Source organism: Bufo bufo, chromosome 3 (assembly GCF_905171765.1).
Source record: "Bufo bufo chromosome 3, aBufBuf1.1, whole genome shotgun sequence".
NCBI lineage: Eukaryota > Metazoa > Chordata > Amphibia > Anura > Bufonidae > Bufo > Bufo bufo.
In genome coordinates this window covers 548,847,734-548,862,102 of record NC_053391.1, presented here as the reverse complement: position 1 = coordinate 548,862,102, position 14,369 = coordinate 548,847,734, and the positions used below count along the sequence as shown (strand labels likewise).

Sequence of the window (14,369 nt, the reverse complement as noted above, 5' to 3'; positions counted from 1 at the left end):
TTCTAGTAAGAAAATTTCAGCAGTGGTTTGCCTTCCTTAAAGGGATTGTCCAGCCCCATATGAATTTTTTAAAACCCTATACTAGTTCCAGCTCCCAGGCATGGACGGTGATCAAGGGGTACGTCACTGCGGTGCACCTGACCCCTGTCAGTGCCAGATGTTTTATCTGCATCACTGAAAATCCCAAGGAGAAGTCAGCGGTGGACCCTATGAGCTGGAACAGAGCATTAGGGATCAGGTAAGTTTACCTGTAAAGATTACTTTACCTGTCAGGTCCTGTAGGATGGGGTGGGGGTTAAAATTGGAATGGGGCTGGACAACCACTTATATTTGTAGATGTTTACGTCTATGAACATGGAAATATTCAGCAATAGAACACAGCTCAGTTCAAGGGAAAATGCAGTGATAGCAGGGAGCATGACCTTTTGATTTGTAAGTGTTTTCCCTTAGGCATTCCTTTCAGACAGTGGATTTTCACCTAGAGTACACACGTCTTACAGGCGCTCTCTGGGATTTCTCTGCCTGTACCTTCACATGACTGGCAGATCGCCCAGGCTTTTCTCTTCACAACTCATTTTAGTTAGACCATAAATATTAAAGAAAAGGACAAGTAATTGAATTTTATAGAATGACCTTATGGCCTTCAAGGGGTTGGTCAGTGTGACGAGTTTGATGACCTGTCCTCAGGAGAGGTTATCAATACCAAATTGGCAAGGGTCCGACTCCTGGCAGCCCCACCAATCAGCTGTTTGAAGAGGCCACGGTGCTTGGGCAAGCACACGCCCTCTTCACTGTTTAACTGCACGCCTCTAGGAGCAACGGGGGCGTTTCTCTTACAACTAGAGGCTCTGCTCTCTCTGCAACTGCAGCGCTCTCTGCACTTTGATTGACAGGGACAGGTGTTATGTTTTCCCTGCCTGGCCCTGTCAAAGTGGAGAAGGCACGACAGTTGCAGAGAGAGCAGAGCCTCTAGGTGTAACAGCAACGCCCCCGTTGCTCTTAGAGGCTCATTTGCATATATTAAAACACAATTTTTCTCACCAATGCGGGCACATATGAACATGGGACCAACACAGATGCCTTCAGCTGCCAAGTGCACATGTAACAGGACAGCCAACTTCATAGGTACAAATCTGCTGACAGATGCCCTTTAAACAATGAAGGCGACAAAGCTCTCAAAACACTGCGGCCTTACAGCTGCTTGTCAGGGCTGTTGGGAGTCAGACCCTCCCAATCTGATATTTATGACCTGTCCTGAGGATAGATCATCAATATCATCACACTGCCCAACTCCATGGCCCTGGGATCCACATGCAGACTACGGCTTATTGCCTGGTCACACCTGTACTTTAAATAGCCAGCCCGGATGCAACCCAGTAGATAGCAGTAACCTGAATGTGGATCCCACAGCTGGGCCACATAAAAGCACTGTTAGGGTTGTTTCACACGAGCGAGTCCATTACAGGAATAACGCTCCGTGCATTAGGGTAACCCTCCATTCTGGACTGGCATTATCATGATTTATAATGCTCTGTGCCTCTGCTTGACCTTCCTTCTACAGGATCATAACGACATAAAGCTGTCAGTATGATCCTGCAGAAGTAAGGCCAAGTAGAGGTACACAGCATTATAAATCATGATAATGCCCTGCACTCCTGCAAGTCCAGAATGGAGGATCACACTCAATAACGGAGCCCTTACTGTGAAGTTTAGAAAATGGTCTGCCAACGTGATTACTAAAGGGTCTCATCACAGTCCAATTCTAAGAAGCACCACCTGGACTTTAGGTTCAGGGCCCCAGAGAGATTTCTTGCCTCACTCTTTTCTGCCCGTTCCCTCCTTGCTTTATAGTCTGCGATTCCGAGTTTGTATATTAGAGAACCTGGCACCTCCATGTGCTGCCTCTGCTTTGTACCTGACATTTAGAAAGTAAAGCAGTCTGCTTATTAATAGGATGTTGTCACACTGTCTTTCAGGTGTAAGGTTTAATCACAGTTTAATCATCCGCCATGCGTCCCACTCACATGATTACAAACATATTTTACCGAAATATAACTGACTTCATTTCTGTCATATCTTCGTTTAACTTCCAGAGTTCAATCTGCGATGTCTGGAACAATGGAAGACTAGGACACATTGTCCATGTTTATTAAAGGGTCACTCAACTTACCAACAACTTTTCATAGGTCATAGCGACATACCAAAGGTTTTGATTGGGGGGGAAGGGGGGTGAGTGCTGAGGCCGATCACTAGAACGAAAAGAGAGAAGCTCTGACATAGCACTCGCCGCAGAAGACGGAATCGAGGTGGGCCCATGGACTTTCTATTAGGGGTTCATGCACACCACTGTATGTATTTTGTGGTCCGCAAAAAAAAAAATGATGACATCTGTGGGATATCTGTTGCATCCGTTTTTTTTTTTGTGGATCCATTGCAACAATGTCTGTCCTTGTCCGCAAAACGGACAAGAGTAGGAAACTCTCTATTTTTTTAGCGGAATGGACATGCAGACACGGAATTCATTTCCATTTTTTTTTAAGCCCCATTGAAATGAATGGTTCCGCATACGGACCTGTAAAACAACTGAACGGAAACGGTAAAAAAAAATACGTTGGTGCGCATGAGCTCTAAGCCCATCTCCTGCAGCGAGGAGGGAGAGAGTGATATGAGAGCACTTCTCTCTCCCTGTTCTAGAGATTGGTGGGGGTCTCAGCACTCCGATTGGATCGTTTACAGGTAGAAATATGCTCGTCTTTTGGCATCACATTGCCCTGTGTAAACAATAATAAACTGCGTGCACCAATTACCTGATAATCATCCATTTATTAATGGCGGTTTAGTACTCTGTACTTCACAGCCTCCGTCCATGCACTGACTTCGGTGAGCCTGTGATACCTAACAGCCTCAGAAGAGGGAGAGACCAGCATCCTGACCCAATAATGAAATAGAAGGCATCTCTAACTACCTCGGACTACCTCTAGGCACTGTATATAAGCTGTAGTCAAATAGATAAAAAGCCGCAAGGTCTGAGGAATCCTTTTTAGCCACTGACCAGACCAGGGTTCAGCAACCTCTGGCATGCCAGCTGTGGTGAAACTACGACTCCCAGCATGCACAACGGCTTGGCTGTTGTCAGAACACCCATAGAAGTGAATGGTGCCTGCTGGGAGCTGTAGTTTCACAACAGCTGGACTGCCGGAGATTGCTGACCCCTGGACTAGAAATACAGAAGAAAGACCGGCACTCACTTTTTTGGTTGAATGAAATTCTTTTTTTATTGTCACATTAATACAAATCTGTGACGCGTTTCGGCTCTATAGTGAGCCTTCTTCAAACATGAATGTAAGGCTCACTATACAGCCGAAACCCGGAACAGGTTTGTATTAATGTGACAATAAAAGAAGAATTTCATTCAACAAAAAAAGTGAGTGCCGGCCTTTCTTCTGTACTACTACGTGGAACGCCTTCCCTTGACACCACGCCATACAGACGGAGTGCCGACTGAAAATGAATAAGACCCAGGAATAGAAAGTCACTTTGAAGAGCATCTGTCAGCATGAGCAACCCTTTTAAACCAGGAATATTGCCTGGTAGGGTTGATAATCCTGAGTAAAATGAATACTTGCAGATATATACAACTTTATTTATGCAAATGACCCATTTCAAGTACCAAGGGGCTGGCCGTAATGCTAGGAGCATCGTAAGCGAAACGCCCATGTTCTGTGTACTCCCCCACCCCTTCGATTGACAGAGTTAGACATTGCGTTTAGCTCTGTTTTCTCGTGCCTGCGGCAAGTCAGCTCAGTGGCTCTGCGCTTACGCAGTGGATCAGATGCTGCCTCCCAAGCTTGGGAAGCAGGAGAAGATCCATTGCGCAAGCACCAAGTCTGCTCAGTGACCCGGCACCTGTGCAGCTTTCTGACCTCAGCAGATCCACTATGTAGGCGCCAAGTCATTGAGCCAAATCAGCGTTTGCGCAATGGACTTCTGCTGCTTCACAAACTCAGGAAGTCACTGAGCCAACTCGGCACTGGCGCAAGAACAACGGGCTAGACGAGATGCCTAGCCTTGTCAATCAAAGGGAAAGGGGGAGTTGTACTAGCAGTGATCCCAGTGCTTTGGCCAACACCTTGGTGCTTAAAATAAGTCATTTGTATAAAGTTATATATCTGCAACTATTCACCCTACAGAAAAAAGAAATACATTATTTTACTCAGTATGATCAAGCCTACCAGGCAATATGCTTGGTTTAATAGGGTAGGTCATGCTGACAGATGATTTTTTAACCCCTTCCTGCCCAGCGCTGTACATGTGCATGCAATCGGCGAGAACACTGATCACATACTTTTAACTCCTCAGATGCCGTAGTTGAAAGTGACCATCCTATCTGGGAGCGCAAACAACCAGAAGCACACGATTCCGGGCATGCACTGGCTCCCCCTAATGGGGATTGGGGAGCCGGATGGTGAGTGCAGCAGGGCTCCATGGGAAAATAATGTAATCCTCATAGACCCCAATGCTATGAGAGAAGCAATGTGATTATTGCTTGTTAAAGTTCCCTATGGCAGGGATGGGCAAACTGCGGTTCTTCAGCTGTTGTAAAACTACAACTCCTAGTATGCCCAGTCTGCCTACAGCTATCAGCCTACAGCAGGGCATGATGGGATTTGTAGTTTTACAACAGCTGGAGAGCCGCAGTTTGCCCATCACTGCCCTATGGGATCTATAAAAAAAAATAATAATAATCAGGCTTCACTGAATCTCTTCCCACTAAAATACGTATCAATCTGCTCAGCTCCTCGTGCTATATGACATGGTGCTTGCAGATTGCACTGCATTTTGTGGCGACAGGTTCTCTTCAGATCCATAAAGAGTTTGAAAAGTAGAAAGAGATAAGATCACAATAACACGATAGGAAGAAATAAGTGTTCATGGTATACCGTCTACCACCCCCACACTCCCTTTATCTTCTGGACTTACCACGGGTTGTTTTGTAATGTCTACTAGATCTTTAATGTTGTAATACTGATGCTTTTCAAAAGCAGAAAACAGCATGTCCAAAACCTGCTGCTTGTCCGCACGTGCACGCTTTCCATCGTCTTTTTTCCTCTTCAAGTATTCAATCTAAAAAACAGATTAAAAGAAAAAAATATATATATGTAGTCATATATTACATAAATTTACACACACAAAAGGTTTTTTGAGCAGCTCACAGTTTATGGTATAGATTTTAAGGTGTATGTAATGAATTTGGTACTTTCATTAACCCCTTAATATACCTATATATGCTCGGGCTTTAAAGGGAACCTGTCACCGGGATTTTGGGTATAGAGCTGAGGCAATGGGTTGCTAGATGGCCGCTAGCACATCCACAATACCCAGTCCCCATAGCTGTGTGTGCTTTTATTGTGTAAAAAAAAAACAATTTCATACATATGCAAATTAACATAAAAGAGTCATATCTCATTTGTGTGACCAGAGAAAAGTCATATTTTCAAGCTTTGACTCCACTCAGGTTAATTTGCATATGTATCAAATCGTTTTTTTTCCACAATAAAAGCACACAGAGCTATGGGGACTGGGTATTGCGGATGTGCTAGTGGCCATCTAGCAACCCATGTCCTCAGCTCTATACACAAAATCCCGGTGACAGGTTCCCTTTAAGGAAAGGATCTAATAGGCCCGTGCAGAACTTAGGCAGCAGGCTGGAAGGTGTGTGTGTTGGGGTGAGGGGGGGCCGCGCTGGTTTAACCCTTAATACCTCAGGTTACCAACTACATATGTAAGCCAGCTTGTTTGAAAGGTAACAATATAAGCTTTAAAACAAGACTGGGATTCACTGGTCTTGCTACTATAAAACTGAGGATATAGCTGTTACAAACAGGTCCCAGTGAAGACTATATAATCCCGACCCAATTTCTAACAGCTATATCAACAGTTTTATAGTAGCTAGAACATCTGTAGCTGCTACCCACCCTGAAATATTAACGGTTATAACAGCACCCCCCTTCAGCTGGCTGTTATCTCAAGCAGCGTGGAGGAAGAGGCGGGGGCTAGTGGAGGACCAGCTGACAGGATGCACAGAAGAGAAAAAAAAAAAAGATCCTCTCTCCCTACTGTACATGACCCCGGGAGGAGGGTAACATGGACCTCGCATGTCATCTATCTCCCTCTCCTCCATCAGAGAACATATTTGCTCTTTGATCACATATGGGGGTCTTTTTTTTCCAGGAAAGCTTTCCAGGAGAGAAGATAAGCGCTCACCCAATTAATACCCCTTTTGTAACTAATCAGGCTGTTTATTGATGCCATTAACCACAGCGTCAAATCATAGTGATCCAGATCACAGCGTCAAATATGGCTATGTTCACGCTTCAATTTTTTGATCAGTTATTTACTTCAGTGATTGTAAATCAGAACTGAAGTGTGAACTGAGCCTTAGTCACACCAAACAATTACACCACACACACAAATATCAATAAAGTTTCCATTTTACAGTGTCCTTATCCGGTCCATATGCTATCTTTATCATACAATATGCGACCGTTTAACTAGCAAAACCTGTAATAGCAATAAGGATTATCACTGAGGAGGAATATAATATATCTCTTTCTTTTTATAGGTATATGAAAATAAACAGTTTTACATTTTTCAATCTAGGGTAAGCTGGGTTCATGCAAGGGTGCATGGCACAGTGGGCAACACTGAAACAGGTGTAGGGTATTTTTCCTGGCTTTGTTTTTTTTTTTTTTTTTTTTTTTTTTTTTTTGCTTCTCCATAAGAGCTAATTTTGGCTGCATTTTATCTTAAAGGGGTTCTCCAGACTTTTTAGGAAATTAGCCCTTTCTTCTGTCCTGTGGAAGAAAGACCTGGGACTTACGGTGCCCGAAGCGAAGTGATTGAGCCGGAACTCAGTGGTGGGGATCAGGTAATTTATGCTCACTATCATGGTCCAGCGACGCTGGGAAGGGGGGTCTGAACCCTCAATAAAGGTGTCACCAAAAGGAAAATTAGGCATTACATAAAACATACAGAAATTAATGTGCCATCCATGTAGGGTTCTGCAGAAGAGAAACACTATGCAGCCAGCTAATAGAGATCTAGGATAAGGGCTCATATGTATCCATTTAGCTCTATAAGGGAACTAATTTTTTTTAAAGTTTTTTATTTATTTATAATTAGACAAGTCCTTTAATGTTTAATGACTGCTAATATGCCTCATTTTGTAGGATAAAGGACGATTATACTACAGTGCACTGAAGAATAGGTGGATAGAGGACGAACTGGCCCATAGGGGCACAGATGAATCCCCTGGTGGGCCCCCAATCCTCCACCCATTGCACAAGTGGCACATGGCACAGTAGATTGACAGCACTACATACGAATAGGCAGCTTAAAAGGATTTTAACCAAGTATTGTATTCTATATATTCATATAAAAAACTGGGTAGATTATTTGAGAGACTTCCCAGTTCCTTATTATAGATCGAGTGGTGGAGATGACTTCTAGGTACAGAGGGAGGACAGCCAGCATTCTCTTCCCCAGGGAGCGGCCTTCTCAAAGTCGCCACAGAGACCCTTTAATCAATCATCTTGAGTGTCTTGCTGCTGCCGCAGTGTGAGTATTTGGATCTAGCTGTACACTGGGACTTCAGAATGAATTTTACTGGTGGGGCCTATGTACCCCAGTCAGACACTGTGCAATAGTAAAAAAATAAATCATCTTATACTCTTGTATACCCTTGTTCTCCAGCGCTGTGCCCCACTCTGCTGGTCCAGACCTCCATCCCTGCTTGGTTACAAACTGCAGTGGTGATGTGCCGGTATACAGAACATGACCGCTGCAGCCAATCACAGTGGTCTAACACTGAGGATAGTGATTGGTTGCAGCAGTGATATTTCATATACCTGCATATCATTATGCACGTCACCGACGCTAGGATGTGCGCAGTGAAGTGCAGGTATACGGAATACGGGAATGTTCCCGTTTTTTTTTCAGTATTAAAATACGAAAACGATATACCGTAAATGTGGTATCTCTATAACTGTACGGGCCCAGAGAATGAAAGCAACAGGTCAGTTTTACTGCATAAGGAACGGCAAAAAAATGAAACACCTAAAACTATGTCAGAATTGCTTTTTCTTCCAATTCCATTGGGAGTTTTTTTTTAGCTTTCCACGACATCATACTCAACATAACTTGTCCCGTAAAAAAATGTGAGATAGGACTATGAAAATAGAAAAATAAAAATGTTATGGCTCCAGGAAAGCAGGGAGTAAAAGATGAAAAATCACTGGGTCCTTAGAAGGTTTATGGAACTGCAATATAGATGAATTTACTTATTCTGACTGACATCAGTATGCAGTTAGTGAAAGGACATCTTCAGGTTTTTTTTTTTATTCGGGAAAAAACTAAACCAATAGTATATAAAGCACCGTACTTCCTTATCTCACGATTGCCTAAACTTCTTAATACAGACAAGAATGGTGGCTATACCGACACCATGCTTATTGTATCTCACACCCCATCCCTGTAACTGACTAGCAAGATTTAAAGCCATTTATCCTCAAAACATAGTATAATATTTTCTTAGAAAATAAAATATGATTAACTCTTACATTACATATTTTACTAAACTACTTATAATAAATATGTTTAGTGCTTTCATTATATGGGTTATCCAATCCCTATAACGACCTCCAGAATGCCCGGGCCCCTCCTGTAGAGCATGCTTACCTGCCCCCCGACACCCGCATCTCCCCGTCAAGCGGATCAAAACATCGGGCAACGGGGGTGGGTATATGCAGCCAATAGCAGGCCACGATGGTGACCAGCCTCCCTAGCATCAAGTTTATGGTGGGATGAAATTTATTGAATCGTTCATGTTCCGAGTCAGTATATATTAGGATATCATCAATGAAACGAAAGTAGACCAAGGGTTTGATGTGGCAGGATAACAGGAAGTCGCTTTCCAGGTTTGCCATGATAAGATTTGCATATTGTGGTGCCATTTTGCTGCCCATGGCTGTTCCAGTGCATTGTAAATACCGTATATCTCCTTGCCAATAGAGAAATAGTTGTGGGTGAGGAGGAATTTGGTGAGCTGCAGTATATTGCTCTTTCTTCATACATTCTTGTAGTACGCCTAATGAAGGGACCGATGTTATATCATAAGCTCTCTACGTTACATCATTGCTTCTATTTTTGTTAGCCATTAAAAAGGTATCAGACCTGCAAGACTCTTATTCTGTTTCTCATAATGAGAGCGCTAAACTAGTTTTCTACTATTTAACACGGTACCAGACTTTTTCCTTTTTTTTTTTTTTTATAAATATGTGACACACACTGATGGCTATGAAAGCTGTGAGATGTGGCTGTTAATGGGGACAATACCGCATGGTGCTGGCTATTATATCCCTGTGTGAATGGCGATTGTTCTTGTAGACCTTTGCTATTATTAAGAAGGAAATAAAGTGTAACTTTATCTGCGTTTTGTTGGGAAAAGAGAAATGTAGCAGCTCTCACCTGCCCTTCCTTTAGTTGTGAGCACGGATGGCCCGTGTCAGGTGCGGGCAGCAAATGCAGAAAGAAGTTGAGAAAAATCCAGCTCCACTTTAAAGGAATTGCGTTTATTCAGCTTGCGGTTAAAAACTCATCCAAGAAATACAAAAATTTAGCAGTCTTGTCTTGTCTACATGTTTCGGGCTATCAGAGACATTTCCAGCCCTTCTTCATGACACAGAAAGACATTAAAAGTGAGACCTTTTAAAGGGGAGGGTGCACCTGTGTTCACTAATTGTTTCCACAGGCCTGTAACCGCCCCCAGGAAAAGGTGCCACACTTCCAGTTAACTCTTCACATGAAAATTAAATGAAAGAAAAAACAAAAATATATAACCATATGTATGCATAGAGAAAATAAAAGTATAGTGACCATGAAAAAAACTATGTCATACAAGGGTATACATATATAGAGGATACATGGGGTATGAGCCGGATATACAGCAATATTCTAGCAAACCATGGTGGAATGTAATGGAAATCAGGTCACCAGAAATGTGTTGTAGCATTCTCAGGAAAGGAAGAAATTCACATGCCAAAATATTATTAGCATGAGAATTATTGCTGCAAAATCAGATCTAGGCGTTTATTGAGCCCCTCAGGTTGGCGTGTATTCAGTGAAAAAATCCAAAAGGATTCCCTGTTTAATAATTTTCTTCTATGGTCTCCTCCACGTTTAGGCAGAAAAACTTTTTCTATGCCTTGTACTATCATATCTGATGTGTCCCCACCATGGCAGACAGCAAAATGCAGACTAGCTGCAGACACATTGCGACTGCCATGGTGGGGCACATCAGAGATGTGTTTGCGTATCCTAGATTTTATTGCATTAATAGTAAAACCCACGTATTGCAGTTTGCACTTTGTGCAGGTGATCAAGTATACAGCGTGGGTTGTATTGCAGTTGAGATACGCTTTTATTGGAAAGACTCTGTTGTTTACAGTTGAGGAAAAGGTTTTGGATTTCATCATATGTGTGCAGCAAATGCATCTGTGGTGTCCACACCTGTAACTCCCCTTGGTCCTAAGCCACACAGGTTGCGACTTTTTGTCTTCTTGGTATAGGCTAGGGCTGACATAGTTTGCAATTGTGGGTGCCCGTCTGGCTGCGCATTTAACCCCATCTGCAACTATGTCAGTCCATTCTCTGTCATAAGACAGGACAGGAAAATGTTTTTTTATAATATGACATATCTGTTGGTACTCTGTACTATATTGTGTTACAAACAGATTCCTTCTGTCCTTGTCCTTGATAATGTTGTTTGTGTTTCTATTTTTGTTTTCACTATTAGTGCCTATATCCAGTAGTGGAACCTCCTTATGCACAGGATTTTGCTGTTTGGGATAAAGGAGGGATCCCCTTTCAATGGTTGAGACCTGAGCTATAGCATCTTTTACATGTTTGATGCTATAGCCTCTTTTACCCAGTCTATGGCAAATATGTCCAGCTTCCTCCATGAAGCCAATTTCCTCTGTGCAATTCCTTTTTGCACGGATGATTTCCCCCCTGGGTATATTGGCAGTTACATGTTTAGGATGACATGATGTCGCATGTAATGTGGTATTACCTGCCATAGGTTTCCTATATGTGCAGGTGGATACCTGACTGGTGGCGGGGTCCCCCCTCAGGCGCAAATCCAAAAAGGCCACCTCCAGCGTGTCATAATGGACACTAAAGGAGATGGTATCCACACAGGAATTGATGTAACCACAAAAGGATGGTATGGCCGCCACATCGCCCGTCCAGATCAGGATCAGGTCATCGATGTAACGGCCATACCACCTGATGTGGTGCCAGAAAGGGTGGGTGTCGATGAAGAGAAAACACCTCTCCCACCATGCCATAAAAATATTGGCGATGGAGGGAGAGAATTTAGCCCCCATCGAAACCCCCGATGTCTGGAGATAAAATTTATTGTTGAACATGAAGAAATTGCGCCTGAGGAGGAAGTCCACCACCATCAGGACATATTCCTGCAAGCCTGCAGTAATGTTGCCATATATCTGTAGGAACCAGGTTAGGGATTTAATGGCCAATTCATGGGGAATATTGGTATACAGGGACACCACGTCTGCTGTGATCCAAACATAATTTGAGGACCATTCAATGTTATCAATTGTTTGTAAAACAGACGTGGTGTCCCTGAGATAACCCGGTATTAATGGTATGAGTGGCTGAAGTATGGAATCAACCCATTGTGACATTCTCTCTGAAAAGGAGCCAATGCCCGCTACAATTCGCCTAAGGGGAGGTGGAAAAACATTTTTATGTGTTTTGGGAAGTGCATGGAACACTGGGATGACTGGGGACATGGTATAAATATACTCGGATTCTTTTTTGGTTAGGAAGCCTGATTGGATCCCTAAATCCAAGATGGCCCTGAGTTCCTTCTGAAAAGAGGGGAGGGGGTTGTCGCTGAGAGTGACATAAACAGATGTGTCACTGAGCATGGATTCTATCAGGGTCCTGTAGAGACCACTGTCCAGCACGACAACCCCACCCCCCTTATCAGATTGTTTAATTACAACATCAGCTTTATCTGCGTTTTGTTGTTCCATAAGAAGACACATGAAGAAGCTGTACTGGGTACAGAAATGTATGGGTGGCACATGTACTGCATGCTCCCCGAAAACTAAACTCTGCAGGAGAAAAAGGCATGATTGGTTGATTTTTGAAACTATGGACATTACTTCTGAGAGGTGTGCTCCCGATTAAAGGAAGCCTGTACTGCAGAAATCAATATAAAATATATTATTTATTAAAATGTATTATTTCACAGCTTTTAAAAAAGGCATACATGGTTAGCGGACGCGTTTTGAGCAAGATTTGCCCTAGAGCATAGCTCTTAGAAAGCAGTCAGTAAGGGCAATTATTAGTCCTACATTTCTCAGCATGCTGGTGTTTTTAAATGAAAATCGTTTAGGTTAAAGACTTTGTAAGAACTGGTTCCCATGTTCTTTACTATTGCGTGTGCTATGCGGACCCGTTCGTTTTCTTAAAACTCAACTGCATTTTACTAATGCAAATAATTGGCCAGCTTTTATCAGAACTTCTACATTTCAGAGGTACAACCACTGGATAAACTGGAAGGAAATGATCAGTTTGCAGTAATTAATATCGAGGTGTCCGAGTATATCTTGAAAAGAAAGTACTGTATTTCTCAAATCGCCTGCAGTTCTCTGATGGGATCATCTTTGATTGTAACATGTATGGTGCCTACATTTACACAGATATGGGGGAATTTATCATGAGAGGAATATTTGAAGTCAGTTTTGCTTGAGTCTGCGTTGGCGTACTTTATCAAATGTTGCACGTGGTTTGATAAATTTGTCTTATTCTTAAATCTCACACTTCTGTCTAGAAATGCTACTCCAGTTTCCCTACTCCACCCTCCTCCTGGAGTGAGTCTGTGTGATAAAGCTGGAGTGAAACTCATTATCATAGCTAACCATGCCCATATATCAAAACTAGAGCAAGTGCTGTAAAAATGCAGAAAGTCACAAAATTAGCGACTTTTTGAAGCCAGAAATTTGGAGTGATGGCATGATAAATCAGGGCCATAGACTTTTTTTTTTTAAACCACCATAGGTAAATGACTGAGGATCTGATGCTCATTTCCATCGGTATGACCATCATTCCTTGCAGGGAGGAAAAGACACTAGGTGCAAGGAGTGTGAATGATACCCAACACCAATTATCACAAGAGCCATGCGGATGGTGGCAATGCCTTGCCTTCACTGTATGCGGAGGTGGGATCGTTGGTTAGACAGCACAATCTGCTGCCCAGAAACGATGATTTATCTGCCTGCACGAACAATAGGATCACCCGATGAACAAGCGTTGTGCTCGTTCATTGGGTGATTGGCGGCACATTTAGATAGGCAGATTGTCGGGAATGAGTGTTTGCAGGAACGGTCGTTCCCAATAATCTGCCCAATAATCAGGCAGTCTAAATCCACCTTAAAGGTCCCTTTACACTGATAGATTTAGCAGACGATTGTTGGGAAGGAAGCGTTCCTTCCTGACAATTGCCTGCTCGTTAGTGGAGAAGACCCCTGCATTTACATGTCGCAATCTCCTTTACAGTATGAGGAGGAGCAATCGCTAATGCCAACGCTTGTCTCCATACAAAACCATTATTTGCTGGCAGCAGAGGCTGTTTAGACGTCACGATCTGCTGCCAGCAAATGATGATTTTGATGTCCGCACAAACGATTTTATTTTGCTTGTTCATCGGGTAATCGGTGGCACTTTTACACCGGCAGATTATCGCTAAAGAGTGTCCATACGAATACTTGATTGTGGTTATCTGCCCGATGTTCGCCTAGTATAAAGAGGTCTTTAAAATGAATCAAGAACTGATTACTTTTTCAATATTTTTCTTCATTTAGGGTACTTTCACACTAGCGTTAGAGGAATCCGACAGGCAGTTCCAGATGTGGATCTGTCTGACAAATGCATTGAAATACCGGATCAGTCTCTCCGGTGTCATACGGAAAAACGGATCTGGTATTTATTTTCACATTTTTAAAGGTCTGCGCATGCGCAGACCGGGAAACCGGATCAGTTTTTCCAGAACACTTGGTACCGGTTCCGGCATTCATACATTAAAATGGAAATTAATGCCGGATCCGGCATGTGTTCTGGAATTTTGGCTGGAGAAAATACTGCAGCATGCTGCAGTATTTTCTCTGGCCAAATACCGTAAAAGTGACTGAACTGAAGACATCCTGGACATCCTTTCCATTCAGAATGCATTAGGACAAAACTGAAGCGTTTTTTCCCGGTATTGAGCCCCTATGACGGAA

The 14,369-nt window shown here is 42.9% G+C and overlaps 1 protein-coding gene across 1 annotated transcript in view; it reads right to left on the bottom strand.

The window, feature by feature from the left end:
- GTF2F2 (general transcription factor IIF subunit 2) overlaps window positions 1-14,369 on the bottom strand; it is a 233,466-nt gene that overhangs the window by 27,516 nt on the left and 191,581 nt on the right. The window contains exon 8 of the mRNA XM_040425433.1: window positions 4,981-5,124. Within this exon, the coding sequence (XP_040281367.1) occupies window positions 4,981-5,124 (144 nt within the window). The remainder of the gene's footprint in view (window positions 1-4,980; window positions 5,125-14,369) is intronic.